General features: G+C 42.9%; 1 protein-coding gene across 2 annotated transcripts in view; it reads right to left on the reverse strand.

Annotated features, from left to right (window-relative positions):
* LOC144605937 (sarcoplasmic/endoplasmic reticulum calcium ATPase 2) overlaps positions 1 to 21,083 on the reverse strand; it is a 101,544-nt gene that overhangs the window by 14,824 nt on the left and 65,637 nt on the right. For both annotated transcript variants that reach the window (XM_078421627.1, XM_078421626.1), the window contains exons 8-15: positions 20,530 to 20,994; positions 18,329 to 18,417; positions 11,593 to 11,695; positions 10,074 to 10,205; positions 9,848 to 9,973; positions 8,354 to 8,572; positions 5,317 to 5,652; positions 2,228 to 2,448 (exon numbers count right to left, since the gene is read on the reverse strand). In XM_078421627.1, coding sequence (XP_078277753.1) covers positions 2,228 to 2,448; positions 5,317 to 5,652; positions 8,354 to 8,572; positions 9,848 to 9,973; positions 10,074 to 10,205; positions 11,593 to 11,695; positions 18,329 to 18,417; positions 20,530 to 20,994 — 1,691 coding nt within the window. The remainder of the gene's footprint in view (positions 1 to 2,227; positions 2,449 to 5,316; positions 5,653 to 8,353; positions 8,573 to 9,847; positions 9,974 to 10,073; positions 10,206 to 11,592; positions 11,696 to 18,328; positions 18,418 to 20,529; positions 20,995 to 21,083) is intronic.

The raw sequence follows: 21,083 nt of genomic DNA on the forward strand, positions 1-21,083 counted from the left end.
ATAGAAAGCCAATTAGCCTACAAACCTGTACGTCTTTGGAGTGTGAGGGGAAACCGAAGATCTCGGAGAAAACCCACGCAGTCACGGGGAGAACGTACAAACTCTGCACAGACAGCACATGTGGTCGGGATCAAAATCAGGTCTCAGCTGCTGTAAGGCAGCAACTCTACCGCTGTGCCACAGTGCCACCCATTTTGCATCCATCAATCAGGACCATCTGATGAACTCAGTATTATTGGAAATAAAGTAACAATAAGGATGTCTATATCTTTAGTCCATCAATACTTACTTGAAGGACTCTGGAGATTAACACAGCGCCTTGCCCTGGTCTCTAATCCATAAAAAATGCTGAAATGTGGAATTTAGTGTGGCTAAATAACAACTCCACAAATTTTCCCTCAAAGCATTGGCAACAGTGCAAGAACCTTGTTCCAACACACATTTCTCAGGGCTTAAATAGTAGAAGGGGTTCAGGTACATTTACACATTTCAAGTATTTCAAGAACTTGGGGCGGCACGGTGGCGCAGCGGTAGAGTTGCTGCCTTGCAGTAAAATGCAGCGCCGGAGACTCAGGTTCGATCCTGACTACGGGCGCCGTCTGCATGGAGTTTGTGCGTTCTCCCTGTGACCTGCGTGGGTTTTCTCCGAGATCTTCGGTTTCCTCCCACACTCCAAAGACGTACAGGTATGTAGGTTAATTGACTGGGTAAATGTAAAAATTGTCCCTAATGTGTGTAGGATAGTGTTAATGTGCGGGGATCACTGGGCGGCGCGGACTTGGTGGGCCGAAAGGGCCTGTTTCCGCGCTGTATCACTAAAATCTAAAAAAAAAAGAACCAACCAGAACTGGAGGTATTGTGTGAGGTGGAAAAGTTTCACTAGAATGTTGTTGGGACTTGATGGCCTGGATTATAAGGAGAGAATGGGTAGGGTAGGGCTGTAGATCGAAACAAAATGCTGGAGTAACTCAGCTAATCAGGCAGCATCCTGATGTTGCCTGATCCACTGACTTTCTCCAGCATTTGGTGTCTATCTTCAGTATGAACCAACATCTACAGTTCCTTCCTACACATTTAGGGTAGGGTTGTTTTCTCTGGAGCATAGAGGACTGATGGGCAAGCTTATAGGAGATGGGATGATTATAAAAGTCATAGAGAAGGTAAATGGTGACAGGATCTTTCCCATGGTAGGAGAGTATGACTTGTTCAGCCTGGGACAGTTCCAAGGTAGAATAATGGAGTTGATTGCATGAATGAATCTGCTACATGAACTCAATAGTGCCTTCCATTATCCAAATATTCAGCTGGGAGAGATTACTGTTCATCCAATTCTTGGTGTCAGATAGAGAAAGCCTGTAATTCAGAAACAAAAGGGTAGATCCTTATGAGACATTAGAAGAAATAGCATTGGAGTAGGAAGCCCTTGGAGGTAATTCTTAGGACTAGCAAGAGTAAAACTAGGCAGCCCAAAGTCAGTGGGCAGGGTTGTATTCTAAAGGCTGCAGACAGGTAGAGAAAAGGGGATAATTACATTGTTACATTCAGATTAAAAACAGTTTATAATATAGATGGGGATTGTTTCTATATTTATACCATTTCAAATGATTAGTTTTCCGTCAGCGTCATTGCAAATAAAACTGATTCCACAATACTAATAGGGGACACTTAAAAAGAGTTCCATTTAATGAACAAGATTAGTTATACAGCATGGAAATAGACCCTTTGTTCCAACTTATCCCTTCCACTGCCCATGTACTGCTTCTACCTGCCATATCCCTCCAGACCTTTCCTATCCATACACCTGTCCAAATGTACTTTAAATTTAGTTATAGTACCTGGCTCAACTACCTCCTCCAGCAGCTCAGTCCATATACTCCCCACCCTCGATAAAAAGTCACCCCTTGGGTTCCCATTAAATCTTTCCAATCTCACCTTAAACCCATGTCTTCTGGTTCTTGATTCCCCAACTCTGGGTAAAAGATGTGCTTACCCCTACTATTCCCATGATGGTCTTATACATCTGTACAAGATCACCCGCTCAGCCTCCTGGGCTCCAAGGAATAAAGTCTTCGCCTGACCAACCTCTCCCTATAGCTCAGGCCCTCGAGTCCTGGCAACATCCTTGTAAATCTTTTCTGCATTCTTGAGTATGAGAAATACAATGTATGTTTATTTGTGAAATAGCCAGATAGGAGAATGATAGATGTATACCAGCAGTATCTCTTACCAAACTACTTCCCCAACATTGGAAGAGATGAGGTAGCGAATGAATTGTTTCATGTTGTTGTAGATAGCGCGGCCTTCCTCCACTGCCGCTACGATAGTTGAGAAGTTGTCATCTGCCAGTACCATCTCAGAGGCAGATTTTGCCACAGCTGTACCAGATCCCATGGCAATTCCAATCTCTGCCTTCTTTAAGGCCGGTGCGTCATTCACACCATCACCAGTCTAAAGATGACACGTAAAATTAGCCGAGATTAGGAACATTACCACCTACAATATTTATTGGCTGAAAATTAAGAGAACAAGCTGAAGACAGACGTAGACTCAAGGAATGCAAACAAAAAAGTGCTGGAGCGGGTCAGGCATCCTCTTTGGAGAATATGGCTAGATGACGGGTCAGGACCCTTCTTCAGACAGCATTGCTAGGCGATGTTCTTCTGACCATACTAATCTTTCTGTCTTTGACCTCCTCAACTATCAGAGTGAAGCCACACACAAATTTGAGGAACAGCACCTCATATTTCACTTGGCCAGTCGACAAGCCAGAGGTATGAAAGTTGAATTCTCTAATTTCAAGTAACCGCTGCATTCCCTCTCTTCTCCATGCCCCATCCTAGTTGTCCTGCTTGTTCCACTGTCTGCATCCCTGTATCCCTTTGTTTTCACCTCTTCCCCAGCTAACGACAGGCCATTATGGGCTCTACCCTTCCTTGGTCATCTGTTGCCAGCCCTGATTTGCTTTGGCCTTTTCCTACCTCCAGATCCTTACCCCCCCCCCACACCTTCTACTTTCAGCCCCAAAACGTCATCCATCCTTTTTCTCGAGATGCTGCCTGACACACTGAGTTACTCCAGCACATTGTGTCTATCGACGTTCTTCTGCTCTCTTCAGTCTCTGAAAGGACCAGACCTGAAATATTGCTTATCCATGCTCTCCAGAGATGATGGCAGACCCAGAGTTACTCCAGTATTGTCTAAAGACAAATGTTTGAATATCTGAAAGACTTCTACAGAGATCCAAATACTTGATAGACTTAAATGAGGCAAAATTTAGTGAGAAACAATGTATAAAAACACAACAATGCATTATTTTCCCTATTTTCACCTTGGACTGGTGAACTAGGCAGACATTTGGTAGATTAAAAGTTTAAAACATGTGAAATTATTTTATTTAATGGGAAGACTGGACAGTGACAATACAAGTTAAAATAATTACAATTTAAAACTCAGCTGCAGCAGAGCAAACTGGTCTAATCCTGCCTCTCCCTTTTTCCAGCTTTCTTCTCCCTCCCCTCCCCCCCCATACCAATCTGAAAGGGGGTCACAACCCAAAACGTCACCTATTCATATTCTCCAGAGATCTGCCTGACTCCAAGTTATTCAACTCTGTGTTCTTTTACATATTAACCAGCATCTGCAGTTCTTTTTTTCTACCAGTAAAGTATAGCATTAAATACAAGATGGTTCCCATTGGCCAATTTTCCATCTTAACCCATCCCCTATATTATCAACTAAAGGTTGAGTCGAAAGGTTTGGGGCGGCACAGTGGTAGAGTAACTACCTTACAATGCAAGACACCCAGGTTCGATCCTGAGTACGGGTGCTGTCTATACGGAGCTTGTACGTTCTCCTTGTGATTGCATGGGTTTTCTCCAACTGCTCTATTTTCTCCCACACTACAAAGACGTACAGGTTTGTAGGTTAATTGGCTTCAGTAAAATTGTAAACTGTGCTTAGTGTATAGGTTAGTGCTAATGTACAAGATGATTGCTGGTCAGCGCGGACTCGGTGGGCCAAAAGACCTGTTTCCCCGCTGTATCTCTACAGTAAAGTCTAAAGTCACTCAAATTCAAGCATCTGCAGACACCTGTGCCTCCTTCCAATATCAATTAAAACTTACAAGGAACATGAACAATCATTTCAGAAAAAGTATTTGCAAATATTTAGAATATAAAAGTAATTATAATAATAACAATTAGATGCAATAGTGAAGCTTACAAGACTTTTAGTGAGGCAAATGGATACACAAGGAATGGGAGGAGGATGTGGATTATGTGCAGTCAGAGGAGATTGCTCTAACTTGGCATCATGTTCAGCACAGACATTGTCGGCCAAAGGGCCTGTTCCTGAGCTACACTGTTCTATGTTCTCGGAATAGGTTTCAACTTGGTAAAGGAGCAGAATGATGGAACCATTTGTTAGCACAAATCTGATCAAGAACTCCACCCCTATTTATCACATTTTTACACAAAGGCATGGTTGGAATAAGGTCTTGGATGCATCACGCACAGTGCAGTTTCCAAAAGCCTCTCTTTAAAGAATTCAACTTGGGTTATAAATATTATTTTACCAAATTAATGTCAGTCAAGTCCAATGCTGCTTCTTCGCACTATGTCTAAGCATGGAAACATTCAGTAGGATTTACAGCTTAGTGACCAAGAATCTTGGCTGAATGCTTCTTCCTTACTCCTGTGACGCTGAAGCCAATTCCATTACCCCTCTTGTGGTCCTCTCAATATTTAAAGATTAATTAACCTCCCAGTCTCTGTTGCACAGTCGTTAGGAATTCCACAATCTTAAGGTTCAACGTCTTTCAACAAACAGTGCCTTTACACGTAACACTAAAGGGCAAATCAATTTGAAAACTAATTTGGCATTTCAAATGCATTGTTTTGACATGATTTGTTTTGATGCTAAATGCCTACCATCTTCATGAAAAGGTTCAGTAAGGTATATTTAAAGGATGGAGAGAGAGAGCAATGTTTTATTTAATTGAATTACTTGCAAAGTAATGCAATAATCAAATGTAGAGAATATGAGTAGCTTATTCACAAACACATTCATCTTTCCATGTAGTCAATCCTTTTCAGTCTGCTCATCTGCAAGATAAATATTGAATCACTTACCAAGAATCAACTAAACAATTTCTCTGAGTATTGTGTTGCAAGGCCTGTTATACTGCTGCAAGAATTTCATTGTTTCATTGTTATTACATTTGCAATTTAACGCACTGAACTCGCTTGACTAAGCAGTTTAAAAAGTAAAACAGCAAAAAGTTATTGGAAATTGTACTTCAAAAGCTGGAGTTCCTACCATAGCAGTGATTTCATCAAACGCTTGCAAAAACTCCACAATCTTGGACTTGTGGGAAGGTTCTACTCGAGCAAAACAGCGAGCATTTAAGCAAGCTTCTCTCTGTTCCGCCAGAGACAGTTCATCAAACTCACGGCCAGTAAAAGCCTTTTTGTCCACATCTTCCCTTTCTCCAAAGATACCAATGCGCCTACAAATGGCTACAGCAGTGCCTTTGTTATCCCCGGTGATCATGATGACACGGATGCCGGCGTGCTTACACATCTTGATAGAAGCAGCCACCTCTGTTCTTGGCGGGTCAAGCATACCCACACAACCTACAAACGTGAGGTCCACCTGGAGTGGGAATCAATAATTGCATCAAATAGACTGCTGCATTTGTCCAAAGATTAATAACATTGTAAAGTAAACACCACATGTTTGTAATGTTAAACCAAGGAAACGCTTATATAAATGTACTCTTATTTTTGGCAGAGAAGAAAAGTAGATTCCCTCCGAAGATAGACACAAAATGCTGGAGAAACTCAGCGGGACAGGTAGCAGCTCTGAATAGAAGGAATAAGTGACGTTTCGGGTTGAGACCCTTCTTCAGACTGAGTCAGGGGAGAGGGAGGCACAGAGGTATGGATGGGTAAGGTGTGAAAACGAGAAAAAAGGGAAGTTGCTCAAGGAAAATGTAGAATAGATCATTGTTAGCTAGGGAAAGGTGGCAACGAAGCATACAAAGATAAAATTCAATCAGGAGGATCTGGTCGGAGAAATAGGATGGGGGAGGGATGGAAAACAAGGGTTACTTGAAGTGCCTTTGAAACAAAGTGCCTTTGCTAATTGAAGTAACCCTTGCTTGCCCTCCCTCTCCTCCCAGCCCGATCCCACTCAACCCAACCCTAACCAAGCCGTCTGTTTCCCAAAATCTCGCAGGAACCGATTTACTGGACAATACCCTATTATTCCAGGATCAAGTTAAAATCATAGTATCAGAGAAATCTTCAGGTTATAGATACATGGCTGTTCATTTTAACACTCCCTTGTTAACATCCAGTCTTTGTGAGAGCTGGCAATCCAAGGAGGAGTTGATGAACATCAATGAATAGATGTCCAACAACATTTACTGAATCCTGCAAATGCTCGCTTTCGAGGGGTCACTGCAGTTGAATTTACTTCCTTGCTTTGAGCAGGTAGAAAATGAGCAACTTCTGAAACAATATGATGTAATGTGCTATAACCTCATTAATATGGATGGATTTAATTACATGCTAATCAAAATAATTCACTTATGCTGCTTCCAAAATTGGAAATTTTAGAATGCATCAAGGTTAAAAGGTCAGACACAAAGTATTCAAGAAACATTTATTTTCAGTAATTCACGGTAGATGCTGCAAACATGGACACCCAAAAACTAACCACATTGCTCCGTTTCCACACCAAAAAAGCACGGCATGCAGTTGGATATTCTTCACTATGGAGTACATCCTCTAAACCTATTAAATGGTCCAGAAATCGGAAAACAGACATTTTAATTTTTTTAATTGGGAAACATAACCTAATCATCTAGGTAACCAAGACGAGATAGTTTACACAGAGGGTGGTGGGTATATGAATGAGCTGCCAGAGGGGGGTAGTTGAGCCAGGTACTATAACAACATTTGAAAGACATTTGGACAGGTGCATGGATAGGAAAGATTTAGAGGGATATGAGCAAAACACGTCAGGTGGGACTAGTGTAGTTGGGGCATCGTGGGCAAAATGGCCTATTTCCATGCTATATGACCAGTGAACTGCTAGCAATGATCATTCCAATACGATTTCAGAAGAACGAGTGTGCTCAAAAATGATCTATTTTGAGGTGTAAAAATCCTTCCTAGTTCTTGTGATATTCTAAAATTGTCTCATGTAACAATACAAATGGCTTATCTCATCACATTGCAAGGTTATCTAGAGCATGCTACCAGCAATGACGTTCAATGGCAAATCACATTAATCAAATCATCTAAAGAACTGCAGGTCTGCCCTGCCAGTAGGGAATATTTTCATTCCAACTTTCAATTGCTTGGCTCTATCACACTGAAATCATGTTCACTCCAAAATAACACTTTAGTTATCTGGAGGAAGTATGCATTTTTACACCCTGCCGTGCAGTTCTGAGTTCTGTGCACAAATTAATATTATCAACACAACTTGCAGGTATCTACGATTTTTCTTTTGACGGTTCTGGGCCTGTTCTTGCTGGACTTACGAAGGATGAGGCGGGATTTCATTGAAATATATACAGAAATGATAGGCCTAGATAAAGTGGATGTATAGAGGATGTTTCCCGTAGTGGGAGAATCTAGGACCAGAGGGCACAGCCTCAGATGAAAAGGATACACCTTTAGAATAGAGACGAGGAGGATTTACTTTCGCCAGACTGGTGAATCTGCGGAATTCATTGCCATGGCTGTGGAGGACATGTCATTGGGTATTTTTAAAGCGGAGATTGATGTTTCTGGTCAAGACCCTTCTTGTCAGATTCTTGATTAGTCAAAGGTTATGGGTAGAAGGCAGGAGAATGGGGGTGAGAGGGAAAAATAGATCAGTCGTAATGAAATGGCGGAGCAGACTTGATGGGCCAAATGTGCTAATTTTGTACCTATGGTCTTATGGTCTATGTTTTATGTTCTATGTATCAATACTGTTATAGATACTTACCCGTTACATCTAATTATATTTTTGTCACCCACAACCCAGCTGATAAATTCATTATAACACCACGGAATACTGACCAGAGTCCATTGGTTACCCAAATGTTCAAGTTAGCTAACAATGCATAGTGAATTCTCAGATGACTCATGAACGTGAAATTAATAAATCTTAAATGATGAAATTCTCTCAGGACAAACATTTAGGACACTTGCAAAGAAAGTGTGAGAATCTTTGAGCCATAAGAAATGACCTCCACCACCAAAGTGACATTTGACTTCCAAATACCTGTAATTAATTGACAGCATTTTTTTTAGCACTGGTCAGCACAAGGTGTTTTTTTCTGATGATTACTAACCTCATAATTAAGGAAATTTGATGATTCTTCCAAATTCATATCTTCCCTCCTGCACGGATTATCTCGTGTGGCCAGAGCCAGGCATCGCAGGGTGTCCCTGCCAGATCCCCAGTCTTTCACAACACTCAAAATCGTCTCCTTGATGCCCTTAGTGAGGGGAACCTTCGCAGTTCCAACACGAACATAAGTACACCTGTCAATCACACTCTCGGGTGCACCCTGCAAATGCAAAAGATAAACAGCTGTTGTCCCTTTACGACATCTTGGCCATAGCGAGGTTTAGGCTTATTATTGCTATGACTACCGAGGGCCAGTGAAAAGCTTTGTTATGTATACTATCCAATTACATCAGATACTACTATCTATACACAATACAATCAAGCCAAACTAACACATAATTAATAGAGCAAAGGGAAAGATTCAGAGTGCAGAATATAGTTCTCAGCATTGTAGTGGATCAGATCCATAGACCAAGTCCAATTTCCACAATGGAGTAGAGGTGAATTGGTCAGTAACCTAGCTTGTGGAAAGACCGTTCAGAAGCCCCATAACAGAGGGGAAGAACTTGTTCCAGAGTATGGCGGTTTGCGCTTTTAAACTTCTGTACCTTCTGCCGGATGGGAGCGGGGAGAAGGAATGGTCGGGGTGAGACAAGTCTTTGATAATGTTGGCTACTGGAGCACGCTGGCTGGTGGTGCGTGCTGATGGTATGTCCACAATGGGTTTGAGGTGAATTGGACTGTACTCTAAGCTTGTGGAAGAACAATTCAGAAGCCTGACAACAAAGGGGGAAGGAGCTGTTTCCAAGTCTGGTGCTGCCACTTTCAAGCTTCTGCACCTTCTGCTGGACAGGAGTAGAGTTAAGGAATGACCAGGGTGGGGAAGCCTTTGATTACGTTGGCTGTTTTTCCAAGGCAGCGTGAAATGTAGATGGAGTCATTGGCTGGAGGTAGACCTCTGTGAGATACCAACCATTCTCAATGATTTTCTAACAGTCTGCACTCTGCACATTTCATTATCTGAAACAGGGTATGGGGAGATTGATTTTTAGGGAGAAGGTCCATCTTGAATAATGGGCAATGGTTGCATGTGCCAGGTCTGCTCAAAGATGTCAACAAGACAACATGAGCTCAGTCAGCCAATGCACTCAATATCTTCCCCTTCGCTCTACCAATTGCACTCGAGTTTGAGTAGTCAAGCTGAGTAGTCCCAACCCGAAGCGTCACCCACCATTTTTCTCCAGAGATGCTGCCTGACCCGCTGAGTTATTCCAGAACTTTGTGTTTATCATCGAGTTTGACTTGACTATATTCATGTATGGTATTATTTGATCCACTGGGATAGCATGCAAATAAAGCTTTTTGCTGTACCTCAGTACACATGACAATTAAAAAACCCTAAACTACTAAGTTGCAATGATACCAACATATTGTTCCCATGCTGAAACAACAAGTTGCAGAAGGAAAATAAAATGGAATATATTTCAAATGTTACCTTCACAAACATCTTGTTGCCCACGGACGATCGAGTGGGCTTGTTAGGAGTACAGTACACTGACATAGACTTCCGATCTCTAGAAAATTCCAGAGTGAACTCTTTCTTCATCAGTTGCCTGATGACCTGGGGAATAAAAATATTTGGTTATGGTTCTTATTTTCTATCCCCTTTCCCCATATAAAAATTCTAACAACAACAAACCATATTCAAAATTAAAACTTACACTGCAGCAAGCATTGGCAAGTTCGATCTTGGTTAGACTCTTTAGGTCTGTGTCAAACACATTCATTTTCTCTGCCAAGCAACACAGTGCGGTCTCCGTAGCTTCCCCCACTTTCTCATAGATTCCTTTAGCCTGAAAAATGCAGTTAAAATATATTAAAGAAATACATTCTTTTGAGTAATTTCTGATGAAAGAGCATATGACAACTTAAGTACTTTCTCTCCCTCCCCACGTGTCAAAATCAAAGGTGCATTAGAGACTTGGATTACAATCTAACACAATTACCAGCATTTCCAATTAAGCAGAAATGTTTTACGTAAGTTTTTATGCTGATTTAATCATGCCAGAAAGACACATTTGATCACAAGAAAAGTGCTGACAAAGATTGCAAGTCTCATCCATCTCCTAAATGACAAAATAAGGAACTCTCAGCAATTTGCCCCCTCTATTCATTTTTGCTTTAGAACTTGCCCAAGATTGGTGAGGTTCCATCATCTTTGCCTTGACAGTGCATGGAGGTACAAAATTAACCAAGCATAATTTTCTTTTTACCATAAACACCAACCCACACTCTGTGAGAGACAAGGAAATGCAGACTCAAGTTCACAAAAAAAGGACAAAGTACTGCAGTAACTCAGCAGGTCAGGTAGCATCTCTAGAAATCATGGCTGGGTGAGGTAGAAAAAAGGAACTGCAGATGTTGGTTTACAAAGAAAGACAAAGTGTTGGAGTAACTCAGCAGGTCAGGCAGCTTCCCGGGAGAATTTGGATAGGTGATGTTTCTGGTTGAGACCCTTATTCAGACTAATTGTGGTGGGGTTGGAGGAGAAAGCTGGAAGAGAGATGGGGGAAGAACAAAGCCTGGCGAGTGATACAGATGAGGGGTTCAATTCCTTCTCGATAAAGAGTTCTCCTTCATCTACAAATGTAGTACGCCGCAGAGCAGTAAAATGTGTTTAATTGAGCTACAAACACACCATTCCCAGTATCTTTTTACCTCTTCTAATATACCCACGCAGTCTTGTTGCACCACTCTTTAGGAAGGCAATTTCCGAGAACAGGGCAGCACAGTGGTGCAGCAGTTGCCTTACAGCAACAGACACCCAAATTCACTCCTGACCTCAGGTGCTGTCTGTATGGAGTCTGTACGTTCTACCTGTGACCGTGTGGGTTTTCTCTGGGAGCTCCGGTTTCTTCCTACATGCATCTTTGTAGGTTAATTGGCCTCTGTAAATTGCCCCTAGTGTATATGTGGATGCAAAACTGGGATAACACAGAACTAGAGTATGGGGTGATAGTCGGTCAGCGCACACTTGATGCGCCAAAGGGCCCGTTCACACGCTGTATCTCAAAAACTAAACATATACAGAACTCTGTTCATTGGTCCAATATACCACCTCACGTTTGCATCCTCCTTGTTCCTTCCACCTCCCCACCCAGCTCATCTTTCAACTGCATTTCATCACCAATACCAATGCAACAAAATACAACGTAATGTTAGAGCATATTTGAATCATACCTCGTTAAAATCCAAAGAAGAATCATTGCAAAGTGAACATATGGTCGCTAACTCAATCAGGCCGTCATATTCAGAACACTTGATCACTTTGTTATCCAGTTCTCTGCAAGACAGAAATTAAACTCAACTTAGACATTTTTTTAATTCAACTAAAGATTTGCATAATATTGTGTAGAATAGTGGAGACTGATTTACTTCCAAAAGCATTTATTTTAGAAAACACCACTGCCAAGCTGACACTTTGATGAGTAAAATATCCCATGGAACTTCAGAAGTCACTACAACACATTAGATATATGTTTGGAAGGGGGGGAGGGGGGTGGCTGAAAATGCTGAGAAAATAAGTTTTAGTTTAATGCTGAGAAGTAGTTTTAGTTTAAAGTTTAGTTCTAAGATGCAGCATGGAAACAGACCCTTTGGCCCAAGTCCCACCAACCATCGATCATCGTTTACATTAGTTCTATGTTAACCCACTTTTGCGTCCACTCCCTACACACTAAGGGCAATCAACCTACAAACCCACGTCTTTGGGTCGTGGGAGGAAACCAGAGCACCTGGAGGAAACCCGCACAGTCACAGGGAAAACGTGTAAACTCCATACAGAGAGCACCAGAGATCAGGCTTGAACCCAGGTCTCCGGAGCTGCGAGGCAGCGGCTCTACAAGGTGCACCACTGTGCCTCCCCTTATTTGGATTATTTGGTGCAAATCAGGCAGAGGGCCTATGGCCTTGCTGTCTTCTTGCATCACCCTTTGGGAAGACATGTTGGGAAGGAAGGGCGGCACAGTGGCGCAGCGGTTAAGTTGCTGCCTAATAGTGCCAGAGACCCGAGTTCGATCCTGACTATGGGCGCTGTCTGTACGGAGTTTGTACATTCTCCCCATGACTATATGGGTTTTCTTACAACCATTTAAAAGAAATCAGCTTTACATCAGTGTAATAATATTGAACCCCCCTCAGTCATTATCAAGGTCTTCAACTCAACCTACCAGAACTGCAAAGTCCTATATAAACATTTCTCTCACTAGAAGTCCACTGCTCTACAAGATCAAATCTGCATTGATAAGTGGCATTTAATTCCATAGTACAGGAATTATTCAACTCAAATCTCATTCTGGGGCATTGCAAAAGATCAAGGCACACAACTAATTTAATGTTTGGTGCTGTAATCATGTAACACTTGTTTGCAAACAACAAATGTTAAGCAATCAATTGGAAAAAGAGCAGAGAGCGCAAAACAAAAATGAACCATAACTGGCGTAAAATTAACTCTGCTTCGCAGGTTGCATGCAGCAAAATCCCAGTCAGATGGTTAGACTGTTTGATGTGTACTTTGTTACAGCAATGCTATTTCTCTGTCTGCATCATGCTTTTATTCTTCCACAAGACAAAAGGTTGAGAATATGATTTCCCCTCTAGAGACACAGCGTCATCGGTAGTCTGATACTTCAGTATTGGATGAACACGCAGTTCAAGATCCTGTCATTCAGACGTGACATTGAACCAAAGTGTTTTCTTGCCCTTGAGAAAGATGTAAAAGATCACATGGCACTGTTTGAGTGACTGTCCGACAATTATCCCCATTGTTCTATGTATCCTTTACTGAAGGATTAACATTCGAAAATCTAGTAATTATCTTATTAATGTTTGTGGTTTCATGCTGTGCCGTGATTCATTACATTAGAGCTTGCATTTCATCAGTACATCACTGATTGCAAATAGAATTAAATTGCCCAGAGTTTCTGCATGACGATACATAAATGCAACTATTTTATCTTGCAAGGGATGTGATAGAAATCATGCAACCTGAAAATGATTTTTTGTTTGCTTTGCTATTTCTATTTAACCAAAAGTGAAGAGATCCTTAGAAAAAAGCGAGTAATCAGGCAGATTCCATTTTTTTAAATGTAGTGTTAAAATTATAACAAGTGTGTTCAATTCAAATCATTAGACTTCAAAAAGAGAGAAATACAAAACAGCTAAGATTTTCGGTTTAAGTTGAATTGCATGCAGTTTGGATTCATGGTTGAATTACGTGCAATGAATCAATTCCCTAACTACAATAAACAAGGCAACCCCAGAACAAGAAGAGTGGGGAGCATTCAAACAGGAATATAAACCAAGGGGGAGAACTCTGACAAAAAAAATCACAACCGTGGGTGAGCAAAGGGACAGGGCAACATGAAGTTTAAAAACAAATGAAGTCCAATCTTGCCAAAGAGAGGAATACAGAGAAAATCAAGAAATGACACAACATATTTCAAACGTTCCAAGAACACGGGTGGTGGGTGTATTGAACAAGCTGTCAGAGGAGGTAGTTGACGCAGGAACTTCCCAAACATTTAAGAAACAGTTATAGACAGGTACATGGATAGGACAGGTTTGGAGGGAGATGGACGAAATGCAGGCAGTTGGGACTTCCACTAGTGTAGCTGGGACATATTGGCCGGTGTGGGCAAGTTGGGCCGAAGGGCCTGTTTCCACACTGTATCACTGTATGACTATAACACGCTTGTCACGTTAGAGGTGTCTGCACATCACACTGTGCACACCGTCACAAAAACAGCATTGGACTAAAAAGTGATACATATTTAGAACCATAGTTCCTGAAGCAAGATTTAACAGTACAAGACAAATATATTGGAACATTATAATTAGAAAAAAAGCAACCTTTTCCTGAAAGAGGAAACATTCTACTGGAAAACTATAAATAATTTAACCATTTCAGAAAGATAAAAAGCAGAGAGCCAGCAAACTATTGATTAGTTAGCCTAATGTCTGTTGCTAGTAAGTGACCAGAGAAAATGCCTAGAATTAAGGAGAGAATAAATGAATATTTTAACTAATTCAGCAGATCAGAGCGTCAGCACATACTTGAGACGAGCAAGTCACAACCTGACAAACCAGACAATTAAAAAAATATATAAGTGCCATTTAAGAGAACAGGAGAACGTCACGGAACTTTAGAAAGTAGTCAGGTACCTCATAAGAAACAATTAGGTAAAGACAAAGCTTGTGGAATTAGGACACATTATTGACCTGGTTCAGAAATAGGCTGAGATGATAATTGACTGGTATTTAAAGTGGCAGGATATGACTAGCCACATCCCACAATGATCAAGGCTGGTGCTGCACCATTCATGATATATTATCTTAAACGAGATATCTCCATTTCCTTGTTACCCTATCCTATGTCTGCAGAGTTTGTATGCTCTCTGTGGCCGTGTGGGTTTTCTCTGGGTGCTCTGGTTTCCTTCCACATTCCGAAATCATGCAGCTTTGTAGGTTAATTGGTGTCTGTAAATTGTCCCTAGTGTCTAGGATAGAACTAGTGTATCGGAAATTACTGGTCGGCGCAGACTCGGTGGGCCGAAGGGCCTGTTTCCAGTGTAACCCAAAAAACAAAAAAAATTACCAAAAGAAATAAGATATATAGGCAGGAATTCGTTTACAAATCTCTGAGAATAACAGAATATTGATTTGAGGACCTACTTCTGACCAAAGTCTTGAAAATACTATCCCTTTTTTAAAATGTCATTTAAAATTAGCAAAGTGGGTGGAGTCACCTCCAGAGGCCTGTTGAAACATGCAGCCAGAGGGGAGAAATCTTTAGATTCTGCAGCCACTGCTGAAGAAGGCATATGCCACAAAAATATACATGCATCCACCAAATATTCTAGTCTTCCCTGGATTTTACCATTGCCAATAGACAGGTCGCACAAAGATATTTAGACTAGGGCCCTTGCACGGTAGGTCATAAGGTCAAAGGGTGTGACGCACAGAGTCGCTAAAGCGTTCTGGAGGGCAAGCAAGCCTCCGGCATACACTCGTCACACACACGCTGAGTTACTCCAGCATTTTGTCTACCTTCAATTTAAACCAGCATCTGCACTTCTTTCCTACACATTTTGTCCGTTCCACTGCAAAATCTCCTCAAGGAGATTGACAAGATGACTGCGCGTTACAAGCCGGCTTTGTGTCAGTCCAGCGACGCCACACTGACAACGCTGAACGCTTGTGTAGGGGGGAACTGCGGACGCTGGCTTCAACCGATGAGACACAAAAAGCTGGAGTAACTCAGCGGGTCAGGCATCTGAAACGCTGAACACTTACCGTACAGCGAGCCTTCAGAATTCATTAGAGCTCCTCCGCGCTTACATCCGCGCTTACATCCCCCCCCCCCCCAGCAGCTCTACAGTGCGCCGTGGGTCACCAGGTGTCAGGTTTACACTGCGTTTCTCATCACGATGATTTATCTAGTACTTTATCGGCACGGCGGTCGTCACATTGGAAACGGCGCCAGTGGAAACGGAGACACAAGAGAGCAGAGAGCTTAACTTCCACGCAAAAACAAACAACTATCTCTGCAGTACAAGACGTGGAACATTTTGGCTACTGTTCAAAATACCTCGGGTTTACATTCCCTCTAGGCTGCCAATGCCCTTCCAGAGCTAGATACACTACAGCAACTCTGGGCTGAGACGCCAGAAGGAGCCCAGCCAAGACATGCTACAACTCTGGATGGATGCTTCACTAAATGTCCACAACCCATCAACGCCATAATTACACGGCGTGTCCTGGAGCAAGACGGCCAGGTCTAGAGTCTGTCTGACCTCTTCCCTCTCGTGTCTTGCCATCTTTGAATTTGCAGGGAATTGAAAGCTTAGAACATGTTGTCCTCCAAAATGTGTAAGGAGGAACTGCAGATGGTGGTGTAAACCGAAGATAGACACAAAATGCTGGAGTAACTCAGCGGAACAAGCAGCATCTCTGGAGAGAAGGATTGGGTGACGCCCTGGATCTGGAACAGAAACGTCACCCATTCCCTCTCTCCAGAGATGCTGCCTGTCCCGCCGAGTTACTCCAGCATTTTGTATTTAACGTGTCCTCCACAGCATCGCCTCAAGGGGGAGCGGCTTCCAAACTGCGATGTCAACCATTGTATTGTAATGAGTGGAGAACTGATCTGCCATCCGTGGCCAGGGAGAGGCTTCACTTCATGCACTGGTCAAGGCACATTTATGACACACAGCTAAACAACAGCTAAGCAGCCTGACGTGATTAAGCACTGTAATTATGTGGTGCCATTCATACGATTTTTGGTTGGGACTGAGGTGTCGCAAGTTTAGCGGTGATTTTGGCTTCAGTCTCTGGCAGAATTTTGGCTAAATTCTGGCAGAAAACCACGACAATTTAACAGCTACTGGGACCGAAGACGGACTCGCTGTACTGGCAGCCATAGTAAGTGCTTGCCTCCAGTACACCGCTTGTCCTCCAGAAGGTGTTGCGCGGCAACATTGCGGGTCAGGGGTCGTGGCCTCGCCTGCCGTGCAAGGGCCCTATATGGAAGACAACAGTACAGGAACAGGTCCGTCGGCCAACCAATGTGTGCCGATTCAGATGCCAAGATAAACTATCAATTGCCTGCACGAGTCATATCCTTTCATTTTCTGCATATCAATGTACCCATCCAAAAGTCTCTTAAACACGCCGTATGTCGTGCAAATAGGTTCACAGTAACAGTAGGAAGGAACACAGTGGAGCAGTCTGAAGAAGGGTTCCGACCCAAAACATCACCTGTTCCATTTCTCCCGAGGTGTTGCCTGACCCACTGAGTCACTCCAGCATTTTGTGTCTATATACAGTAATGGTATTTTGTTATTGGGCTCTGACACTTCATGGCACAGGGGAACAAAGGTGTTTACATCCCCTTTGTTTTACTACGTGAAAGGAAAATGGCAACAGGCTGGGAAAGCTTCATCTATCGCAAGTAAACATATCATCCGTTCTGGGAATAACATGGAACAGCGGGTACTAGTTTCAAACCACAGTCAGACACAAAATGGTGGATAACACAGTGGGTCTGCCAACATCTCTGGAAAACGGGGATGGCTGACGTCTCGGGTCGGTACCCTTCTTCAGACTTGCTGGGGGGGTGGGGGTGGGAGGTGTAGAATGTTGGAAAAGAGGTGGTGCAGGACAAAGCAAAACATGGCCGGTAATAGGTGGACACAGACGGGGGGGGGGGGGGGGGGGGGGGGGATGGGGGGGAGAAGAGTCATAGGCAGATTGTTGGGCAAGGGCCAGAGATGAAAAGACAGGTGCGAGCTCAAAAATGATAAAAAGTTGCAAATTGTGAAACTCAAGACTGGAAAAGTTGCTAATCATGTAGCCATTGGAAGGGATGCAGGTGGAGGGGAAGGGGGAGGGGAAGGGGAGAAGCCCTTTTAGTCTCAGTCTGGAGTCATACAGCATAGAAACTGGCCCTTTAGCACAATTTGCCCACACTGACCAACATGCCCCATCTATACTAGTCATACCAGCCTGACTTAAGCCTATATCCTTCTACACCTGTCCTATCCATGTACCTTTCCAAACGATTTTTAAACATTGCGCTAGTATCTGCCTCAACTACCTCCTTCAGCAGCTCGTTCCATATACCCACCACCCTTTGTGTAAAACAAATTGCCCGTCAGGTTCCTATTAAATCTTTCCCCTCTCCCCTTAAACCCACATCTTCTGGTTCTTGACTCCCCTACTCTGGGTAAAAGATTCTGCGCATTCACCCCACCTCATTTAAACAATGAACACATTTTTTTTTCTTTTTGTAGAGCACAAAATAAATGTACGCACATGCAAGCCACTTCAACAGAGAATAAAGACGATGGCATTAAAGAAGGGACTCATTTTGTTTTTTAACTTGCTAGTCGGAAAAGATTGGAGTACGTGTACTTACACTATCCCCTCGGGACTGTATGTGGAGCCACTGATAGTAAATTCCTTCAGGGAACACTTGTCATTTTCAGCTTTGTCGACAATGAACATCTAGGAGAATGACACAAAACAGCATGACACAAAATGACACAAAACAGCAACACTCTATGTGAAGAATAGCACGTCAATGGTTGGTCATTGCAAATCAAAGTGGCCAGCAAGGTGCAAACGCACGACAATTGTTGAATCGGCAAACGAGCTTTATGCAACATAGCACCATCGTGTCAGAAGGACGTCAGACCTGAATAATAATGCTTCCTGCAATGCCGTTTATCTACTTTTTTTTTGGACATGCAATAAATGAATTTCGTTCTAATCCAATATGTACACAAGTTAAAAAAATATATTTAAATGCCTCGTGACAGCCGGGAACGCAGTCGATCGCACTGTGCAGGCCAAGAGGTTTCTTTTGTGCGGCGTTGGATTAAAAGAAATCACACTCCCAGAGGAGTCCATTTTTAGCCCACGATGCAAGCAATCACGATGTTTTCACAGCCAATTCCAAATATCTGACAGCACACATAAATCTAGCACAAGCTGTAGAAGGCACAGCAAGGACAAAAATATGGAACTTATTTGAACTCCTCAAACTTCATACTTGCGTTAAATATTTAGCAAAAGGCCAAACTATTTAGAACAAAAGAAAGTAATTGCTTTCATTAAATTAAGTCCAAACTCTCAATTGCCTCAAACAAATTGGTAAAGCGGAGAATATATGCAAGGCAGCTAATTGCATTTACAATGCAAAAAATATTAATCATTCAACGGATCATTTTGAGAGATGTGAAAAGCATTTCTTCTTGTCATACATTTGCATAATGCCATTGAATCTCTTAAATGTAATTATGTAGGTAATTGTAGGGCAACAGGTTTATGCAGATAAGGCAATAACAAGCTGATCGGGGTAAAGATTAGAGACACAACACTCATAATGTCTGGGTAGTAATCCTTTCCTGTCCTTTTGGTTGTGTATGTGGGGGGTGGGGGTGGTGAGGGTGGGGGGGGGGAAATCTTTCTTTTTTTTTTAGGTCTCTTCCGCGGGGCCTTCCATCACCCGGCGCGGCTCGGCCGCGGGACTGAACAGCGCCCGGTGCGGCTCGGCCGCGGGGCCTTCCATCACCCGGCGCGGCCGCGGGACTGAACAGCGCCCGGTGCGGCTCGGCCGCGGGGCCTTCCATCGCCCGGTGCGGCGCGGCCGCGGGACACCATTCTGCTTTAGTTAAACATTTTGTTCAAGATGGCCGCGCCGTTGTGTTTGGCTGCCTGCCACTGTATGTTTCTTTTTTTTCCTAATCAGATGTGCAGCACTTTGGTCAACGTGGGTTGTTTTTAAATGTGCTATACAAATAAAATTGACTTGACTTGACAAGGAACTGCAGATGCTGCAGTGCAAAAATGCTGGAGGAACTGCAGGTCAAACAGCATCCCTGAAGGACATGGATGGGCAGTGCTTTGAGTCAGGACCCTTCTTCAGATTGATTGTAATAGCGGGAGAGAAATTTGGAAAAGAGTTGCGGATGGAACAAAGTCTGGCGAGTGGTAGGTGGATACAGGTGAGAGGGTTTGTTTGGCAGATGCGTGGAGTAAATGAAAGTGAATGGGCACGAGGATGGGAGGGGAGGTGGCAAAAGGGAAGAAAGAGTTTGAGTTTAGTTGATAGTCACGTGTACAGGGAAACGCTTTTGTTGCATGCTAACCAATCAGCGGAAGGACAATACATGATTACAAACGAGCCATCCACAGTGTACAGATATTTGATAAAGAGAATAACATGAATAATGTTTAGTGCAAGATAAACTTCAGTAAAGTCCAATCAAAGACAGTCCGAGGGTCTCCAATGAGGTAGATAGCAGCTCATAGTAGATAGATGTAGGACAAGGGGAGAAATGGGTGCATTCTGGAGTGAGGGGACAGGAATGAGGAGGGACGGGTGATGTTACTTAAAATTGGAGAATTCAATGTCCATCTTAAAATTAGAGAATTTGTGTAAAAATGGGTAAAAATTCTGCAGGAATAAAATGCAGAGATAGAAATCTTGCACACGACCAGCCGAACGGTTGGGAATCTTCTCTTGCTATTCCAACAGATTAGAGAAGCAAGCAGCACTTTTGAAAAAAAAAGTAATTAGAAAATGATCTCAAAAGCGATTGTCAAAGCACTTACCCGGCAGACGGACATCTGGTTAGTTGTGAGAGTGCCAGTTTTGTCAGAGCAGATAACAGAAGTGCAGCCCAGTGTCTCAACGGACGGCAGACTCCGCACAATCGCATTCTTCTTTGCCATGCGCCTTGTGCCAAGGGCCAGGCAGGTAGTTATAACAGCCGGCAAACCCTCGGGAATTGCAGCCACTGCCAAAGCCACCGCAATTTTGAAGTAGTAGACGGCTCCGCGAATCCAGGAGCCACCGTGGACGGGGTCATTGAAGTGGCCAATGTTTATGATCCAAACCGCGATGCAGATCAGCGATATAACCTTGGAGAGTTGTTCACCAAACTCATCGAGCTTCTGCTGCAGGGGAGTCCTCTCCTGTTCAGTTGCTGCCATCTCATCACGGATTTTGCCAATTTCTGTGCTCGTACCAGTAGCAACAGCAACCCCAATTGCCCTACCAGCTGCGATATTTGTACCCTGAAGGCAAAAAAAGAAAATATTCTCCTTGAAATGATGAACTACAAAATCTATGCCTGCATAAGGGAAGCACAGTGGCACAAGTGGTC

This window comes from Rhinoraja longicauda, chromosome 25 (genome assembly GCF_053455715.1).
Source record: "Rhinoraja longicauda isolate Sanriku21f chromosome 25, sRhiLon1.1, whole genome shotgun sequence".
In the NCBI taxonomy this organism is placed as follows: domain Eukaryota; kingdom Metazoa; phylum Chordata; class Chondrichthyes; order Rajiformes; family Arhynchobatidae; genus Rhinoraja; species Rhinoraja longicauda.